The sequence below is a fragment of the Mesoplodon mirus genome (genome assembly GCF_964341445.2).
Source record: "Mesoplodon mirus genome assembly, chromosome: 11".
NCBI lineage: Eukaryota > Metazoa > Chordata > Mammalia > Artiodactyla > Ziphiidae > Mesoplodon > Mesoplodon mirus.
In genome coordinates, this window is record NC_138987.1 from 78,385,141 (window position 1) to 78,406,641 (window position 21,501).

The window sequence follows — 21,501 nt, forward strand, 5'->3', positions numbered from 1 at the left end:
TCCTCACTAACATCTGGTGTCATCAGTCTCTTTTATTTTAGCCATTAGTCATTAGTGTAAAATCCACATGTGTTCTTGATTATCTTCTCTACCCTTCCCTGTCCATTATCATGGGCATTCTCTTAGGTCTGCAGATTCTTCCCATTCCACAAACTTCCTCATGCCCCACATTCCCCTGGGGAACGTCTCCATTCAGCTACTACCTCAAGTGGTTCTCCTCACTCCTTCCTTTCTCTGATCAAATTGGTGAGAAGAATGGTTAGCACTTGGTGCTTCTCCTTCCCCCAACCTGTTCATTCAGCCTCAGGTGGAGTTGCTCTCTAAACATCAGCTGTGAATTCCAAAGGTTCTCTGGGCTCTCACTCCCCATGATTTCTCTGAAGTGAAGAATATGATACTGTTGACCTCCCACTGTTTTTGAAGCTCTTTATTTCATTTTTGTATTATAACACATTGTTTCTTTTCCATTTCCAATATCTACTCTTCTTCCACCCTCCCTCTAAATGTCATTGATTCTCCATCACATACACACATACAGTCCAAACGTATGAACATTCAGGACTTCCCATAATCCTGCCACTTTCTCCCTTATTTTCTGCTGCTCCCCACACTGTATAAACCCAGACACCCAGCCAAACTCCCCTGGTCACTGTTTGAGAAATAGAAACATGCAAGCTACATTTGAGAGAATATTACAGAGGTTTTAAAGTAACAGCTCTTCTAGTTCACCCAAAATATTGTTTCATTTGCATTTCATCATCTTATATTCCATGTCTGTACAAAACTGAATTATCTAGGGAATGATGAGAATGTTTACCTACTTCCTCAAGATTTGGGAGTTATTTGTACCTAAACAGATTGCTAATTATTAAAATATTGTTGTAAGTAACTCTCCCCCACCAAAACTCTTCTCAGTCATGCTGTGTTTACCAATGATTTGATCATGAGTGAGTTGTTTTAAATCCATAGTGTGGTTTGCAAGGAAGAAGGAAGGGTCTCTTTTCTCAATCCTTGCTTTTGCTGTGATGGGTGCAATAAACACTCCTGAGGCCAGAAAACAGTTCTGCACAGGAAGTACTGTCAGGGAGAGCAAGCTTTAAAGCACCCCTGTTTTGTTTATACGCTCTTGAAGGCATTGGAAGGTCATCATTTTCTTCCCTTGCATAAATATTTCTGACAGAGGATAATTAAACAGACCAGACTGCTTTGTCAAGTACAGGAGTTTTCAGTGGTCTTTCCTGCCCCGAAAATCATTTTCCCACCCCTTTAACTCTCATAATCTTTCCTGGCCTCATTTGCAATCTAGTGCCCTTAAGCTCCTGTGCTGGGGAATGACTTGGAACAACTCTTGACTCATAGCTTAAAGAAGGTACAAATCAATTAAAAGAATACTAGAAATGCAGGTATTCACTGGCAATTTCTTCTTGCCTACATTGTCTTACTTTAGAGAACCAGGCATATCAACTTTTTATCACAAACCCAGTAGGAGATCAACTTTGCCCTGACACAGAGGCTAAGTTCAGTATGTAAGTTGTCAGAGAGCCTCAAAAAACTTTCAAATCTAAAAATGCTCTGTGCAGACCAGGAGGAGAAATACCAGGGACAGAAAGAGAAATATGCATGTCGTCTGGGTCCACTCTGACTCCCGCTTGCCTGTGGCCTGTGGGGGTCTGTCCCAGGAAGCACCTTGGGGAGGAGAAGGAGGCTTTAAGGCTCCCTCCCTTCTTGCTGACTCCTTACTAATCCTGCCCACCTCCCTCCGTCGTCCGGGGCCCACGCTGGTGCTTTCCTGTGGTGCCACCACTGCAGGGCTGACTGCCCTCAACATTTCTGCCACCTCTCCTCCTCCAAGTGAAAAGGACAGTGACACTTGAATGACAAATTACAAAGCACCTCCTCACGGCTCATGAACCTGCCCACTGAGGGTTTGTGGAGGGCAGGCACCTTCACTCCCCTGTTACAGATCCGGGGACGGTGAGGGGGGTCATGTGACACGAGCTGTGAAGTGGGACCTCTAGAGCCAGCCATTCGGTTACATCACGCGGCCGCGCTGACTGTCTCCCCATGCTGTCCTCAGGACTAGGAGTCGTGGAGCTTGGTGAGTTTGGATCTCAGCTCTACCACATAGCAGTGTGTGACCTTGGGAGAACAATTGGATCTTGCAATGGCTCCAATCACTCACTTATAAAGTAAAAATAGTACTAGTAACCAGGTCCTCCATGAGTCCTAAATAGGAGAAAGCGTGTAAGTACTTAACGTAGGACCTAGCCCCCAATAAAGATGAAATAAGCCTTAGTTATTATTAATTACTACTAGCCCAGGGATATAACTCCTCACTTCAATTTGAAGCTTATCTTCTTAGTATAAAATTAATAATACATCAGAAGGAGGTAACACATTTTCTATTCCTGCTATTGAACAGCTTCAGGCAATATTCAACCTCCTTGAGACTCAGTTTCCTTCTCTTCAAAATAAGAGATGGGACCAGGTGATTCTGTAAAGCTGTCTAGCTGCAGGAATCTATGGGTTTAACCATGACTCCAAGTTTCTGATCTCTTTACTGAAATGTAAATGGAAGATCAGAAAGGAATTTGGAAGTCCCTTTTCTTTTCAGAGGCCATACTACCTTGGAGCAGCATCCTGCCTTTGCTGAGAAATCAGTGAGGCTTCAGGTAGAAAATGCAGATGAGACTTCAGCTGGAGAGGGGAAGGAGCCCAGGGAGCTGCCAGGGACTGCATCGTCCCACGCGCACAATGCTCTGCTAAGCACGATGCCCTTGCGCGTTTATTCCACAATTACCGGAGCCTGGAGAGATTAATGCTCACCTTTCACAGATTCGGCCACTGAGGCTCATGGAGGTGGAACATCTAACCCAAGTCATACAGCTGGTGAGGGCAGAGCTGGGATTTAGACAGCAACCCGCCTGAGCCAAAGCCAGGGACATGCGTTCCACTGCATCATCAAAATGACTCTTTATCTACGGGGTAGGTGAATCCTGGCTAAACCAGGCTAGTCTCAGCTGCCTTCTCTTCCAGGTCCCAACCTGGGGACATGGTTTCTACGCTTTCCTTGAAATCACGGAAGAGCTTGGCATAAATATTTTGTGTGCTTTGAAGAGATGCTGGCTTGGGACTCGTCCCGCCACCCCTCCCAGCCCACCTCCATGCACACGTGGTGCCAGAGCAAGGCCATCAGGGGGCAGGCATTCTGCTGCCAGGGTCCAGGACAGGGACCTCACTGAGCAGAAGAAGACCTCAAGAGCCAAAGGAGCAAGGGAGGAGGGTCCTCAGGAAGAACCTTTCCTCAGGACCTACTCCGTGCCATGGCTTTTCAGTCTTCACCACCACTTAACATGAACCTGCCCTCCAGACAGTTCTCCTATGTGGCCTCCATAAGGAATCAAGCAGAAACACTAGGGCAAGGGCCTGTAAACTAGGTTTCCACTGCATCGCCCAGTAAACTAGAACATAAAAGAGGCTACTCAGGGTAGGATCCAATTTTCTTCTTTTCCTTCTACTAGGAAAGACAGTAGAGCCGCAGAAAAACATGCGCTCTGAAAAGATAGCCTTAGTCAGACATTCATAATTTGACTTTCACAATTCAGTTCTTTCAGAGGAGCTGGTAGACTCTATCAGCACCCCCTTCCCCACCCAAAATCAAAAAGTCTTTTCCCTTTGTGAGAGACATCATTTCTGGATCCAACAACAACCAAACACCCCAACAAAGGAATGGTAGTTAAGAGACTGCCCGGCATTCCAAGTTCACACTGTGGTTAACAGGAAATTTTCCTGCGGCCAACGGGATTGCCAAATCCATTTATTTGTTATTGCATTTCTGTTATTGCATTTCCCAGATTCTCCCAAAATGTCAATACTCTTTCAAAGCAAGCATCTGCTTTCAGTTTAAATGAATGTGTCATGAAATTGTACACAGGAATCCAAAAAGTTTTCTAAATTGACAAACTTAACAGGTCCTTAATTACTAAAAGAAAATGTGCTGAATTTTCTAAAAATTGCTTTTAGAAAATTTGCTTTTTCTAACTATCTGTCACTGAGACCAAGCCAGGAAAGTGAGATGAGGCAAATGTTGTTACTTAACACACGAGAAAAACAGCCCCACTGCTGTATAACCAAAGGGAAAATTCCCTGGGAAACTACAAATGTTGAATGGCGAAATTTGCATATTATGAACAAGATCTAATTTCTACTTAATGCTTCTCCTATGAACTCAATGAGGAAGATGTTATTGGTCCCAGGGACCCCTTCTCAGGAAGTTTAGCCTTTTGGAAATTCCTGGGGGAGACTTAAGGGATTGGAGTTTTGCTTGCAGAATATTAGGAGATTTTTACTTCTGTTGATGCCTATGTGGCTAACACTGGCACTAAGACTTGGATGCACAAAAGCAGACATTCACCACAGAGCTTCTACGAGAGAGAAAACTGCCTCTTCCAATTGCAACGTCACCCTCCAGGCACCTCCACTACAGCCTCCCCACATCACCTGGCGTCCAGAAGTATCGCCCATCCGGGCAAATCAACCGGCCACTGTGACCCTTCTCTTTGGCTCCGATTGTTCCAGAAAGTCTTCTTTCTCCTTCTTTTACCTTTCCTCATCCTGTTACATTTTAGCCTTATATCAAGGATCAACTTGTCAGGCAGACCCCACATAGTAACCAGGGCAGAGTTTCTAAAGCATAGGCTGAAGACCACCCTCACCAGAATCACCTGAGGTGCTTTTTAAGAACAATGATTCCTTGGCCCTACCTCAGACCTACTGAATCTTATGAGGCCTGGGATCCTACATTTTATCAAACCCTGAATGATTCTTAAACACTAAAATTTGAGAACAATTGATCTAAGGAAAAAGTGAAGATAGAATATTTTAGGTCATGGGGGATTGTCGATCATCAGCTGGTGACTTTCTTTGGCAGATGAAGACATTCATTTCAGGATGCAGAGAGGCAATAAATATTTCTTAACCCAGGGGCGCTTCACTCCTCCCTGCTTCTCCCACCTACCCAGGGATCTCTAATAGTTCCATCAGTGCCTGCTGAATCCTTCACAGAAGCTCAGACAGACCTCAGTGTCCTGAGTGTGACGTGAGTTTCCAGAGGATGTCAGAGTGTTCCTTTCTGTGACTCCAGACAAAACGTGTGTCCGTGCCTCATTGGACGGGGGATGTACTGAGGCTTCATTTTGTCAATTTATTCACCTATTATGAGCTACGTACTTCAAGCTTTTTCTCTGGCATTCAGAAAAACAACCTGTGGACTTGGTTACCTGTATCACATGCTTGGTGAATTCAGAGGAAGATGTTATTTTCATATTTTCCCCCTTTTGAATTGACTTGTCAATTCAGTCTAAATGGCTAACAGAGTATTCCTATATAGAGGGGGCTTACATTGATAATGGGCTCTGGATTTCACTAAACTGCCTGTTATAGAGCCAAAAAGAATGCATTAGGGAGTTTTAATACTGTCTAATGCTGGCCCAGGGGTGACCTGGACTGTCAGAATACAAAGGTAATTCCCATTATTAAGAATTTTGTAAAGTCTATTTGAAATTTTCTGCCTCTCTTGTTATTCCTTTTTACATGGAAATAACTGCTTAAAACTTTCTTTTCTAAGAAGCTTTCCTGGCATGGCTGAAAAAGAGATTCAAAATTGCTCCTAATTCTTTCTTGCTTAAATATTCACCTTTAGCCATCACCCCTACAAAAGGAAGACCTACTCCTTTGTGTGGCTCTAATAGCAGCTGAGTGGATTCTGAACTATCAGTCTGCCATTTAGGCCTCCTCAGCTTGACATTTGCCTTAGAATGAGGTTTTTAGGGGTTTTGACTCTGCTTATTACTGGGTTATTTTACATTTAGTGCAGTGCTATTCAGTTGTGTATTTAATGATGATTTTTACACCCAAAAACCATTATGGTATAAGACCAGGCACAGGAAAAATCACTCTAACGTCTAACTTAAATTTCTCATGAATAATTTGAAATGTGAACGTATTGATATATTACTTTAGAAGGAATATCAAAAACACCACATTTTTAAAAGTGTGTGTGTGAGGGGTAGGTGACTTCCCTGGTGGTTCAGTGGTTAAGAATCTGCCTGCCGATGCAGGGGAAACAGGTTCGAGCCCTGGTCCGGGAAGATCCCACATGCTGCGGAGCAGCTAAGCCCGTGCACCACACTACTGAGCCCGCGCTCTAGAGCCCATGAGCCGCAACTACTGAAGCCCACATGCCTAGAGCCCATGCTCCGCAGCAAGAGTAGCCCGCATAAGAAGCCCGCGCACCACAACGAAGAGTAGCCCGCACTCGCGGCAACTAGAGGAAGCCCGCGCACAGCAACGAAGACCCAACGCAGCCAAAAAAACCAAATTAATTAATTAAAAATAAATAAATAAATAAATAAAAGTGGGGGGGATTATAGGTTTTAATGGGTGATTTTAGAAACATTAAATGAGCTACTAAAAGCCAAAATATATAATACCTACTGTGTGCCAGAGACACAGGGCGGACAGACAATTTGCCTAAGGGAGCACAGCTACGAAATAGTGGAGATAGAGTCATAACCCAGTCATTCTGGCTTTTGAGTCCGTGCTTTTAGCTACTCTGCAGAGTTAAGCTAGAGAAGCTGCTTAACAGTGCCTGCTAAATAAGAAGTGCTCAATAAATGGAAACTATACCTGTAATTCTCTTATGAGTCTAAGGCTTGGGATGCTTCTCTTCTTCTAGGATCACTTCTACAATATTGAAAAAGCTGTAGAAACAAATACAAAATAGATAATTATATCATTCTCTGTTATTTAAAAAGAAAGCTTATATAAGGAGATTTACAAAGACCTAGGAATAAAGAAAATATTAAAACCATGGTTTTTAAAAAATAATTTAGCAATTATTGAATTGCTATTTGTGCAGATAGCTGTACTAGTCTCTGGGATAAAAGAAGTAAGATTAATAAGATATGGGTCCTGCCTATGAAAGAGCTTACAACTTAGTAATGGTCACAGACAGAGCACATGACATTTAACAGAGTGGATGCAGAAAGGCCAGTCATGGCCTGGTGATGGAACACGCGAAAGTTGAAGTTGCTTATTCGAATCTTAGTCGTATAGTAGCTGTGTGGTCGGGGCAAATCGTGTGAGCTCTCCAGATCTCAGGTTTTTATTTTTGTTGGGATGGTGGTTGCTAGTATTGTTTTCTAAATCTTTATAATGGAGATAATTTTGCATAATTCATAATGCTTAATGGGAATTAAATAATGCAAAGGAATCACTTAACTCTGTCTTTAGCAGAGAGTAAATGTTCAGCAGACAACTACTGTGAAACCTGAAGCTTTAAAAACCTACCTGTGTGGCGCCCTCACTGATAGACTCCCACCCTCCCACTGAAGGCACTGGGGCAGCCCTTCAGGTGCTGTGCCAGGGCCTTGCAGAAGCCCAGTGGGCTCAAGCCAGTTACTGCTTAGAATGTTGAGCTGAAGAACAAAGGGCAGCTGCCCCCTTGGAGGCCAGAACAAGGCTTTTAATAGTGATTCCCTTATCTTTTCTTCTTAATGGAGGCTCAAAAAGAAAATCAGAATTTAAGAAAGGTAGCATCTATATGGTTTCTGATTGTGTTGCATGGTTAGGAGCTCTGATAAGGGGATCATTAGAGCTATTAAAAGACCCAACCTCAGAACACTAAGGCCTTTACAAAAGCACCTCAAGTGATTTTAAACCTACAGTGAGGGCAGAGAAGCAGTGGAGTAGTGATCTCTTAGGTTCTGTAGAATAGATACCAAAGGCCACTCAATCTGGCTGGACTAGTACCCACTAGTCCACACCACTGGGTACGTTTGGAACATTGGTCAGAACCATACTATAGAGGGTTTTAAACTAAGAGTCTATCTGTAAGCAGTAGGGCATTAATGAAGATCTTTATATAAGGGAATGTGTTGAAAGCAGTGCTTTAGGAAAAAAAATGTATCTTTTAGTTGTCTGTAAATAGAAGGAGGAGAAAGAGGGAACTAGAAACGGTGTGAACTAAGGTGTTAGCAAGCACAACTCTGTAAGGTGCACTCTAGGCTGCAATAATCCAATAGAATTGTAGGAATATTGCCCTTGTTTTTTAATATGGGATAATTAGCAAAGAAACATGGGCCATAATGAAGCTATGAAAGGATGCTATTGAATTCAGAAACAGGTTGAAATGAAGTTCAATTCTCACGTGGTAATTACGTTACTGTATGACCAAGGAAGCTTCTATTTAGGTGATTATTTGCTGTAAGTTATTGTGTCAAAACCACACCAATTTCATAAACTCCTACCAAAGGGTGAGCGAAAGAGAAACCACAGAAGAAATATATCTTCCTGCTATTCCTCTTCCTTTAAGAAACATAAACAACAACAATAAATTTACCACTTATCAATTTCTTGTGCTTTCTTAAAAAAACATTTAAAAATATCTGTCAACTTGGCATGTGCCTGACCCCTATTGGGCTCTAATGACTTTCAAAGGTTCCCAGGGAAAAGCAGAGTCATCCAAGAGTGCAGAGCTAAGAGGAAAAATCTCATCTGCCCCAGTTTTTGCACCTCGTAATACTTACATACCATGTGAAATTACATGATGAGATGTTTTTTGAAAGTATATCAGTCAGGGAGTTACCTGGTGGCACAGTGGTTAAGAATCCACCTGCCAATGCAGGGGACACAGGTTCCAGCCCTGGTCCGGGAAGATCCCACGTGCCGCGGAGCAGCTAAGCCCGTGCACCACAACTACTGAGGCTGCGCTCTAGAACCTGCAAGCCACAACTAATGAGCCCGCGTGCCTACAGCTACTGAAGCCCACACACCTCGAGCCCATGCACCACACCAAAGAGTAGCCCCTGCTCGCCGCAACTAGAGAAAGCCCGCACACAGCAATGAAGAGCCAACACAGCCAAAAATAAATAAATTTATTTTTTTTAAAAAGTATATCAGTCAGTCCCTCAAGAGATTAATAGAGGTACAGTTTTTCATAAAGAATTCAAGTTCTCTGTACATAACTTTGATGCTAACTTTTCCAATATGTCACATGAATGTGAATGGACAACCTCAAGTATTTAGATTCACTCACTGTAGTAAGTGGTAATTAACCTCACTGAGTTTATATATGAAAGATTAAGCTGTCATTCTAACTGATGTGAGTCATAACAAATGAAAATCATTAACTCTTTGCTATCAAATTGTTGTGGCTTTTTCTCTGCTGATATTAAAGAATATCCAAGGTAACTTATGTCCTGAGGGGCTTAATTTTCAGACTCAGTTTCCTAAATCTATATCTTCCTTTGGATTTTGGGAAAATTTCCAAATTAATGTTAATAAGGAGTTACGAAATCCTTGGAGGAAGACTTCTTCTAACTATGAAACCAATAGTTAAATTACCAGGATTAAAAGTAAGTTTTCATAAAAATAGAACTACCATATGACCCAGCAATCCCACTACTGGGATTTCTCACTACCATGAGAAAACCATAATTCAAAAAGAGACATGTACCACAATGTACATTGCAGCACTATTTACAATAGCCAGGACATGGAAGCAACCTAAGTGTCCATCGACAGGTGAATGGATAAAAAAGATGTGGCACATATATACCATGGAATATTACTCAGCCATAAAAAGAAAGGAAATTGAGTTATTTGTAGTGAGGTGGATGGACCTAGAGTCTATCATACAGAGTGAAGTAAGTCAGAACAAGAATAACAAATACTATATATGTATGCTAACACATATATATGGAATCTAAAAAAAAAAAAAGGTTCTTATGAACCTAGGGGCAGGATAGGAATAAAGACGCAGATGTAGAGAATGGACTTGAAGACATGGGGAGGGGGAAGTGTAAGCTGGGACAAAGTGAGAGAGTGGCATGGACATATATACACTACCAAATGTAAAATAGATAGCTAGTGGGAAGCAGCCTCATAGCACAGGGAGATCAGCTCGGTGCTTTGCAACGACCTAGAGGGGTGGGATAGGGAGGGTGGGAGGGAGACACAAGAGGGAGGGGATATGGGGATATATGTTTTCGTATAGCTGATTCACTTTGTTATACAGCAGAAACTAACACAACATTGTAAAGCAATTATAAGATGTTAAAAAAAAAGAAGTTTTCATTTAAAAATGTGTGCCCATGGAAGAATTACTTCAAGGTATATTTTAGAAACCCAAGCATATGTAAGCATAGTGATCTTCCATAGAGTCTTACAGACACTCTGAATGTTTGTCAACTAAATGAATGAATTGACAAGAAAGCAGCACTAAGAGAGCTATAATGCCAGTTTCTTATAACTGCACAACTTTCAAGCCACATCCCAAGATGAGCCACTTCAGGACACAGGTGTTACACCTTGATATCAAGGGCAGGCCTATGCATCGAGAGGAGCCAGAGTTTGAGTTAGTTAGACCCCATTAAGGAGAGGATAGTGTGGACAGCCACCTCCCCTGGGAAATAGCTAATGCAATGACACATGTTTTCACGTTTGCTACATTGAATAGTGTATTGAATGCCAGAGAGACATTGAATGCAATGCCTCTGCTGGAAACATGACTTTTTTTCAAGGTCTGTGATAGGAGACTGTCTTCTACATAAAATCGTCTTGTAACATGATGCTTCTAGTACTTGGAACTCAAATGTATGGAGTCAATACTAGTTTTCCCCTATAGATCTTCATCCTGTAGAGCCTGAAGCCCTACATAGGGGTTCTGTAGCAGGAGCTACTGTCAGCTGCCTTTGATAATTCAGGGAGCCGTGCTACTAAAATCTCAATGTGAGTACAAATTACCTGAGAATCTTTTTAACATTCAGGGTCAGATTCTTTAGGTCCAGATGGGGCCTGAGACTCTGTACTGCTAACCAGCTCCTAGGTGATGTTGATGATACAGGTCCATGGTTCACACTTCGGGCATCAAGCTCATAGGAGGTGGATTTCTAAGTAGTTAGAATAAGCAAGTATAGTGCGATGGAAGAGCACCAGACCTTGACTCAGAACACTAGTTATGTGAACATGATGAGTCACTGGACTTTTCTGAATCCTAATTTTTCTCATTCGAAAAATGAGTATAATAGGACAGTAAAACCTGCTGCATGGGATTGTTGTGAAAATTAAATTAATGATGTTATGTGAAAATTGACCAGAGCATTTGGTACATATTCATTGCTGAATAAATGATTGTTGGCCCTACGTAGTGAAAACACAAGCACACCATTCAGTATTGGTAACTCATAAAGTTGGGCGACCCTTAGGCTGTGTGCCCTCCAGAGTTCCAGTGGTTCAATTCTTCATTCCACCTCTTTTGCCAATTACAATGTCTAGCATTTAGCAAGTGGTCAGTGTATGTGGAATTATATTGACGGCAAAGTTGATCACTGCCAGCGTACATTTTTGGCTTCGGGGATACTGATATCAGGCCAATCACCCAGTGTTTCCCCATGGCACTAACAGGAAAGAGAACTTTCGCCCAAAATAGTGGTCACAACTTTGAAGCCTTGAGTTCTCTTTAAATAAAAAATGTAATCACTGGAAGAAGACTAAAATGAAGAAGATCATCAGCCCGATTTTTAATAAAAATATGAGGATAAAAGAGCTGATCATTCTTTGCCAGCCAGTAGTCACAGTGTCTTCTAATTTCACAAATTATGTGTAAAATATATCTCTCTTGATATAAAAGCAAAGATGAAGATGGGTAGTTTGGCTGGCTTGTTGCTTATAGGTGGCTCAGCCCCCATTAGGAGCCCAGCCTGCAGCCGTGCAGTTAGTACTGCAGAGGTTCAAACCATCCTCCACATCGTTGAAAACTGGCTCCCATGCCACCCAGGTCATGTGCCCAAAATTGCTCCTCTGAAGGTCAAACTTCCTGCTTAATAAACTTGTACATTTTTAAATAAAACTCTCAAGAGCACACAGCGAGAAATGGAAGGTAGAGAAATCAGTGAATAACCTGCAGTGTCATTTATATCTTAACATCTCTTTCCACTGAGAATTCAGAGACAGAAACTTATTAGCACCTGGAGGAAGTCTAATGTAATTCATTTGCAGTAAAATCAGAGTGAATCCGTTAATCTTTGCTAAAAGAAATGAGATTTTCAAGTCTAATCAGAGGATTTAAAGTTTTATTAAAAGGTGTTCTTTTTTACCCTCTTATAACCTATAGGTCTCAGGAGAAAAAGGAAGAGGCTATCATCTTACTGAAAGATTCCATTAAATACGGTCCTGAGTTTGCAGATGCATATTCAAGCTTAGCTTCATTACTGGCTGAGCAGGTAATTGTTTCCATTTAGTTTCACATAATATTTTTAAATGTTTCTGTTTAATATATAAATTAATATTACACAGATTTTTATATATATCATTTAACTTGTAAGCTCATATTAGACAGCTGATCTCTATGTCAGTTTTCTTCTTGATAGAAATTACAAACCTAGTTTTCTCACTCCAATATTCTTTGTGTATGTAGGTGGCCTCTAGACAAAGATGGTCCATTATATAGGCCAATGCTATATTCTCCATCACTTTGGGACAAAATCTACCAAGAACAATACATGGTATTTGCTGGTTTTATTACTACACATATTTTTCTGGGAAACTGCTAATGGACTAAGATCTCTGAACTCATTATGGAACCAATTACCAATCTTACAGATCCTATGTCTTATAACTGTTAGAAGATCACAGAGTCTTGTAGGACAGGCTCCTAAGAGAGAACATTTCTCACGGTGTAAAGCAGAGGGGTATTTTGATTCCCTTTCCTTCTTCTCACTGTGTCTAAACCATTTGATCCCACTTTTGGTGTCCTGGACGCATGCCCCCTGCTGTGGAGAAAACAAATATAAGTTGTCTTCTCTAAATTGACGATATAGTTTTGTTGACACACATAAGTGCCCTAAATAGAAGGTAGATTCTGCTATCACACAACTGCCAGATTGTCTTTAAAATTAAACTTAGCACCTTTGAAAGATGCCCTGCAGTATCGGCTTAAATATAAGGAATGATTTGATGCTGCATGTCAGGTACAGAGGGGTGCCATTTGCGTTTCAAAAACTTTGGAGGTTTCACCAGGAAACAAAATTAGGACACTCAATGAATATTTAAGTGTCAGAAATGATAAGTCTAGTTGTCTTGCTCTAATATTCTCCATATAGTGTAGGTGGGCTTTAGACAAAAGCCTGTGTCTGTAGTGGATGATTTTAATACATGTTTTAGCACAATGTTTAAGCTGAAGGGATGATCGTCGTGTTCTATGGTATACACGGCAGTCCTCAGCTGCCTTTGGCTTGTGTTGAAGCAGACTCAGTGGGAGTTTCCTGAAGAAAAGATTGATTCCATCATTATTCCCTTTTCTCACCTCATCCTGGCTCCTTCATTTTCATAGGAAGACCCTCCCTGCCTCTGCCCGGTTGGGTGTCTTGCTGCTACTCAGACAAGCTGCACAGAAAGTTAGGGCCTTTGCACTAACTGTACCTTTTGCCTGCAACACTGTTCTGCCAGACATCTTAGAGTTCCTTCCTCATCTCATGCTGGTCTCTGCCCACATAGTTCCGTATCAGGGGGCTGTCTGTGACTACCCTTTCAAAATAACTCCCTCACTGCCCCACGTGTTTCTCTGTCACCTGGCCCTGGCTGATTTCTCCCCAGAGCATCTATCACCGTCTAACATACATCTATTTGTCTGTGATCTTTCTCCCACCACTAGAATATCTCCGTGAGCCAATCTCCATGAGAATGGCCGTGTCTTTTACTCAAGGCTTTTCCCCCATGTCTGTCACGTTGTATGCAAGCAGTAAATACTGAGTGAATAAATGAATGGATATGAACTGAAGACCCTGTAGCTCTTGCAATCCAGTACGTGATCTAGATTTTACTCATATCTGAAGTAGGGCTGGGCACGTGGGCCACCATGCTGTTTCATAACGGAACTATGCCTCACGTCGTGCCCTTGTCCTGCACTGAGGGACAGCGTGAGGACAGCCAGGTGAAACTACTCCTTCTAACTGCAGGGTTGGGGCGGGGTTGAGGCCAACACCTGTTACATGGTTCCCTGGCTTCTGAATGAGGACTCAAGGGAGAAATTTCTCTCATGTCTCAGTATTAGGAACGGCCAGCCTTCTCCTGAATTACACGTTTTTTGCTTTATTGTTAATCTACTGCCTGAAGGATCTTACAAATGCTAAGAAAATCAATTCTAGTTTCGTCCCCCTTGGGCCCACCTCCGACTGACCGCCACCTGGATGGGGCAGGCTGCTTTTCTGTGTGCGCTGCTTGTACTCGGTGTATCATTTTTCTTAATAATTTATTTTATTCAATTTGTGCTCTATATTTTTGAAAGCTGCCTCAGTTTCTCTGTGAGTGAATAAATAAAGCATTGCATTGAGTTCCCAGTCATATCTTTTTTCACAACTTGGCAGGACAGATAGTGAACACTGAAGCGCTCTTCTTGATGCAAATTACCCTGAAGGTAAATGACAAAGTCACTCACCTAATACCAGTGATGACACAGTGTGTTGGGTTGGGGGAGCTCTTTACAGGCATTCCCACAGTTCCATCTTCCTATAGTGCCGTCTTTTCTTTCTCTCCTTCTAAATCATCCTCATATTTCAAGATTCAGTTCAACTTTCACGTCCTCTGCCAGCACTCATCCACCTCCCCGTCGCATGGGACTTGTTAGATTTTCCTAAGAGCTCCTGTGACATCTTTGGGAACATGCATCAACTCACAAACCAATCATATGTGTGTGTATATATATATATTTTTTGGGGGGGGCGGGTACACGGGCCTCTCACTGCTGTGGCCTCTCCCGTTGCGGAGCACAGGCTCCGGACGCGCAGGCTCAGCGGCCATGGCTCACGGGCCCAGCCGCTCCGCGGCATGTGGGATCTTCCCGGACCAGGGCACGAACCCGTGTCCCCTGCATCCGCACGCGGACTCTCAACCACTGTGCCACCAGAGAAGCCCCAATCATATATTTTTATTTCTTGAATTAACATCTGAACTATAGTTTAAACAGTTTGTCAGGTTTATTTTGCCTCACAAGACTGCAAGTTTCATAAGAAAAGCCTTGTCTTCCTTGTATGCCTGTTCCTTCTCTAGGGCTCAGGGTACTTCACTGTATAAAGCAGGCGGGTATTCATACAGCATCTCTGGACTTAATGCACTTTGGAGGTCAGTTCCCCTGTGCTGTGCTATTAGGAGCATTTGACAGTGAACAGGGCGGCAGCCTGATTGTAGACCCCACTTCATAGTACAGACTATGTACAGACCCCACTTCCTCGCCTGTACAGACTCTGGTAAGGAGTGCTTTACCTCTCTGAGCCTCAGTTTCCAAATCTGAAAATTGACAGCTATATGGATCTAACATTTTAAGAGTGTCTAAAACTATCCCTGTAACACCAAGTGCTAATGAATATTTTCATGAATAACTTAAGGCTCCATTTTAATTAGTGCTATGGTTTCTATACAAATAAAGCATTAACATGTTAATATTGTGAAAAGCAATTTGTTTTAGTAAATACTGTATCCAAAAGTTTCAAGTTGTATTCCTTTTCTAAACTGATGAATTCCAAGTTCATGAAAAGTCACTTTTTTGTGTTTGTTTAATTTATTTATTTATTTATTTTTGGCTGCTTTGGGTCTTCATTGCTGAGCGCGGGCTTTTCTCTAGTTGCAGCACTCAGGTTACTCATGGCGGTGGCTTCTCTTGTTGTGGAGCACGGGCTCTAGGCACGCAGGCTTCAGTAGTTATGGCACGCAGGCTCAGCAGTTGTGGTGCACGGGCTTAGTTGCTCCACGGCATGTGGGATCTTCCGGGACCAGGGCTCAAACCCGTGTCCCCTGCATTGGCAGATGGATTCTTAACCACTGCACCACGAGGGAAGCCCTAAAACAATACTTTGAATCATTTTCTAATGATAGATTCCTAGAAGTTGAATTCCCATATCAAAGAGTATCAGCATTTCATCATGACTTTTGAGACGTATTACTAAACTGCTTTCTAAAAGAGTGGTACCAATATGCTGTGCCACCAGCAGTGTGCAGCCTCTAAGTCTTGAATGTTAGCGGAACAGTTAAATGGAAATTGCATGTGGACAGATGGCAGTGGGAGAGATCAGGGCTAAAGATAGATTTAGGACTTCAAATAAATGAGTCCATATTATGAGTAGGTAATTCCTCTGAGGGGAAAATGAAGAGTAGTGTGGGGAGGAAAACCTTAAAGAATTTTTAACCTTCTCATTTTGTAGATAAAAATATGAGGTGCACAGGGCTTCCCTGGTGGCGCAGTGGTTGAGAGTCCGCCTGCCGATGCAGGGGACACGGGTTTGTGCCCCGGTCTGGGAAGATCCCACATGCCGCAGAGCGGCTGGGCCCGTGAGCCAAGGCTGCAGAGCGGCTGGGCCCGTGAGCCATGGCTGCTGAGCCTGCACGTCCGGAGCCTGTGCTCCACAACGGGAGAGGCCACAACAGTGAGAGGCCCGCGTATCACAAAAAAAAAAAATGAGGTGCACAGAATTAAGTGCTGCTCAAGGTCATACAAATAACTAGTGTCAGGACCAAGACTGGGGCCTGGTAACTCGATTCCTTCCCCACTGCTCTTTCACTGTATGATGCTGGGGTCCCATGATTGGACTGTGATAATGGGCTGTAGTTAATGAGGTTAGGTATACAAGGGGCCAGGTGGGAGGGGGGAAGAAAAATGATAGAGGAAACCTAGTAGCATGGTTGTCATAGATGTTAGGTACATAAAAGAATCCAGAATAAATTTGTCCCTCTGTGTCTACTGCAGCATAGAAATCAAGAAAACAGGACAGAAAATAAACTCTTAGATTTGAAGTCTGGATGGTCTCTACTAGCCTCTTTTGGTTTTCTATTAGCATTCAGAACTGGCTGTACTCCAGCTTCACAGATAGGATTGTAAACACTTACAAGCCCACCATCATTTTTAACCAGGCTACTCTTGCCATAGATTATATAGCTTGCATTACACTAACAGTAAAGGAAATGAATTTAACATAATGACTTGATCCACTGTAAATTATTGCTAGCCCCAGGTTTATAGCCTATTGAAAAACTCAATTAATTAATTTGATAACACTTAAAATATTTTTCTTTTATATATTTTGGGATATGACTTCACCTGATAAAAGAATGAAAAGAAAATTGGAACAGTAAAATATAAGTTAGAAGTATAGATCAAAAATAAGAGAGGTCCAGAGTCAGTGTCTCTTCTTTGACAAGTGCCATCTTTTGGGTAGATTCAGGCACATATGCCATTGCATATGTGGTCAGGTCACCTTGAGCTGAACCCTACCTTAATAATTTATTGATTTAATTATTCAGAACATATTTATTGAACATTTAGGTATCACCAAGTATTAGAAATTGCTGAAGTAGCAAGGTATGGGCCTCAACTCATGGAACTTAGAGTCTAAAAGGTAAGGATACTCTTAAGCGAAGAATTACTACCCTTTCCCCAATGTCTAACTCAGTTGTGACAAAAGGGCAAAGAGAGAATAGAGTACCAGTGAGAATGTTATAGGGACCTAACCTAATACAGGGAGCAGTGAGCGCTGGCCGAAGAGTGATATTTAGTCTGATACCTTAAGAACTTATAGATATCAACAAGATTAAAATTATTAGGAAAAGCTTTCTGGCTACAGGAATTAGACCACCTGAGGGCTGTCGGGTGGGGAACAGTATGATCCCTTCCTCTTATGGGAGGAAAGTCATGTGCCTGAAAATGCAGAGAATGAGGATGAAAGGGCATGAGAAGAGTTTGGAGATGGAGAAAGCTGCAATTCTATGTAACTTTAGCTTCCCCTCACTCTTCCTGGTCTCTTGACAGTGTGACACAGCTGTGGTCGCTTACACTTGTCATAGTGTTTTCTCTTCAGCTTTTATTTTATGATTCTTGGCATTTCCTCTTTAAAGTGATCATTTCTTTCTTTCTTAAATTGTCACAGGGTGATATTGATCACAGTCTGCTGGGTGATGAGAAAATTCAGGATTAGAAATAACCTAACGTGCCCTTGGTGAGGAGGAATGCCAAGTTAATTGATTCATTTCAGCTGAATGAGAGAGAGAATTAGACGTCAAATGTTGGCCGCACGTTTCTCGTGAACGTCCATGTCAGTGACTGATGGGGGAAGAACTGTTTTGTAAGGAAAGTAAAAGCAAGGGAAAGGGTGAGAAAGCAGGCATCTTTGCTTTATGTTTTGAGCCGCTGTGTCTTAAAGAGTTGCTTGGCAAAGTCATTGACATGAGTTTAAACATCCAGTGGTCCTACACTTCCCAGGTTTGTAATAGTCATTTGGCTAATAGAGAGATACACGATAGCTCTGCGTGCTCATATCATTGGCCAGAGTGAAAGTACTTCTGGAAAGCAGCTCAGACACATGGCCATGATGTCAGAGCACAACCTTCCAGCCCCATCTCTGTAGGTCTTTCACCACTTTGGAACATCACACCCTACATCTGCCATACAGTAAGAACATATGTTACAGGCCATTCATTACACCAGCGGTTCACAAAGGGTCGACCGGGGACGCCTGAGGTCCAAGAAGGCCTGTGCAGTTTTTATAATACTAACAAGTAATTTGCCTTGTTTTACTCTCATTCTCTCCCCAGTGTACAGTGGTTCTTTAGAGGCTACGTGATATATTCACAGTCATGAAAAGAGTATGAAAATATTCTCCCCTTTCCAACTAAATGTCTGTGTGAGACCAGGTTTCTTCACATACTTCAACTGAAAAACATATACAAACAAATTAGTACCAAAATAGATACAAGAACCCAGCTGTCTTCTATCAAGCCAGACATTTAAAAGACTTGGAAAAATAGAAAATAATGCCACTATTCTCACTAATTTTTTTGGCTTTGGAAAATATATTTTCTTATAAATGTGTTATGTTTGTTTATTTTAAATAAATAATATTAGTTTATTTATTAGTTTATTAAATAAAAATTTCTCAGCTTCATTCCTGTTGTGATACACACTGATAGATGTAGACCACATAAACAAAGCTCTTTGGGGTCCTCGGTACATTTTAGAGTGCAAACCAAGAAGTTTGAAGATTGCTGCATTGAGCCCATGTCCCTTTGTCCTCCTGGTTGCTGCAACTTGAACTATAAGAAATCTTTTCCAAGTGTATCAGTTGGCCCAAGAGAATAAGTGACAGTCAAACGTCCTTTTTCAGATCTACTTTTCACTTTCTCTTCCTTGAGGTAAAAAACATGCCATGTCGGTAATTACAGCACGTAAAACGTGGAGATGTTGATGGTGTTTTCTCTATCCCGCGAGGCCCATTTCATTTCCACCCCACTGAAAATGCTTTTGAGCCTTAGAGAGGAGCCCATGGCTGCGTGCTGCCCATTTTTAACCATTGCCCTTGAAGGCCGATTTCATGCTGAGGCAGCGGTTGGTTGGGGACTCTGGTGACAGTATTATTTGTCAGAAGCGTTCTCTGGGTCACAAGCATTTTTTTTTTTTTTTTTTTTTCTTTTTGCGGTATGCGGGCCTCTCACTGCTGTGGCCTCTCCCGTTGCGGAGCACAGGCCCCGGACGCGCAGGCCCAGCGGCCATGGCTCACGGGCCCAGCCGCTCCGCGGCATATGGGATCCTCCCAGACCGGGGCACGAACCCGTATCCCCTGCACCGGCAGGCGGACTCTCAACCACTGCGCCACCAGGGAGGCCCACAAGCATTTTTAATTAAAGTTGTCCTATAGATAGCTCGTATTCATTTCCTCTGGATCTCACAAATCAGTAGAGACTGGGAGTGATCCGCTTAGGTCAGGACATCTAGCCAGATGAGGTAAATGAAATTGAACTTGAGGGATTAAGGATACTCCTTTTTAACATAAATGCATTGCCCTTCTAGAGAAGGTGGAATTTGGGGGTTTTTGGGGGGTTTTTTTTTTGGCCGTACTAGGGCCTCTCACTGTTTTGGCCTCTCCCGTTGCGGAGCACAGGCTCCGGACGCGCAGGCTCAGCGGCCATGGCTCACGGGCCCAGCCGCTCCGCGGCATGTGGGATCTTCCCAGACTGGGGCACGAACCCGTGTCCCCTGCATCGGCAGGCAGACTCTCAACCACTGCGCCACCAGGGAAGCCTGGAATTTGTTTTAAGTAAACATCTAGAAGGTATTTTTCTCCTTCAGTGGTGGTCCCTTTCGTTTTTTAATAAGTGGAATTAATCATTCTTTGAAATTTACAGTCAAATGAAAGGACAAGAAAGATAGACATTGAAAACATTTGTCATAGAGCCAGAGTCTTGAGACTGTCCTTGGGGGTTACCGAAGGTATGGGATGTGATTCCTTGCTCTAGACATGGATGGTCTTTTAAATCCCATTACTTCTTTGGACTTTGAAAATTGCATTCCTGTAGAGACCCAGCTCATAAACCCCAAAATGCATTTTAGATGAAAAAGGTGATCTCTTTGCCTATTCTGGAGCAACAAGAATGTGGGGGAAAGGTAAAATTAAATCAGGTATAAGAGTATTGCACTTGAAAACTGTGATATCTGACTTCAGCAAGTTAGAATGTGAGGACGTCAATTTTATTCCTTTCAGGAAAAACACCTTTCAACTCTCCGACAGTTTGGTTATAAGGATGTTTTAAAGATCTCAAGTAGCTACAGATTTTTTTCATGCACATCTTCGTATTACACAGCTGCTGGTGTTAATGGTAGCCATTGTTTCCAGGCATTTGGTTTATGATAGTTGTAGAGAATCTGTCTATATAAACACCAGTCTGGGTATCACTCCTGGTTGCCTTCCAAGAACCTTGTGCTTCTCCTTTTGTGACACTGTCACCATATATCACAGTGTCTCCTTGCCTGAATCCCTCTCCATTGTCTGTGTGGGCAGGATTGTCTGTCTCACACACTTCTGTGTCCATTATATACTTGACATGTGGGAGGTGCTATTACTTATACCACTGGGAGATAGATGCCAAAGACATGGGGTGAATAAAACAAAATACATCTATTTAAGGAGCTCAAAGACAAATGAACTAAGGAATACAACTCAATGTGAGCAGTGTAGTAAATACAGATGCTCTAGAGCTCAGGTGCCCTGGCGTTGTTACTGAGGCCACATCAGGTATCACAACCCTGTCCACGTGGCATTTTAGCCTACAGTTTCAAATTCCTTTCCCATCAAATCTCTTTAGTTAACTCCATATGAGAAAAAAATAGCTAACTTGGGTGTTCTTCCTTTTAATTTTTCTTAATCATCTTCTGATATGGAGGTCAATAAACAATTTCTTAGAGGCAATCAGAAAAAAAAAAAAATACCCTGGCTAATCCTAAACTAGGTAATCAGTTCCTAAAAATCTTGAGTTTCTTGTGTTACTATTTGGCCAGTGTTAGTGTTTGACACTAATGCCATCTGTTTTTAAATGTGCTCATGAAATACTACTCCTAGTAGTAGTAATAAGAGTAGAGGCTGGGCTTCCCTGGTGGTGCAGTGGTTGAGAGTCCGCCTGCCG

The 21,501-nt window shown here is 42.3% G+C and overlaps 1 protein-coding gene across 3 annotated transcripts in view; it reads left to right on the top strand.

Moving 5' to 3' along the window:
- TMTC1 (transmembrane O-mannosyltransferase targeting cadherins 1) overlaps positions 1-21,501 on the top strand; it is a 290,711-nt gene that overhangs the window by 242,994 nt on the left and 26,216 nt on the right. For all 3 annotated transcript variants that reach the window (XM_082634781.1, XM_082634782.1, XM_082634783.1), the window contains one exon: positions 12,176-12,284. In XM_082634781.1, the coding sequence (XP_082490907.1) occupies positions 12,176-12,284 (109 nt within the window). The remainder of the gene's footprint in view (positions 1-12,175; positions 12,285-21,501) is intronic.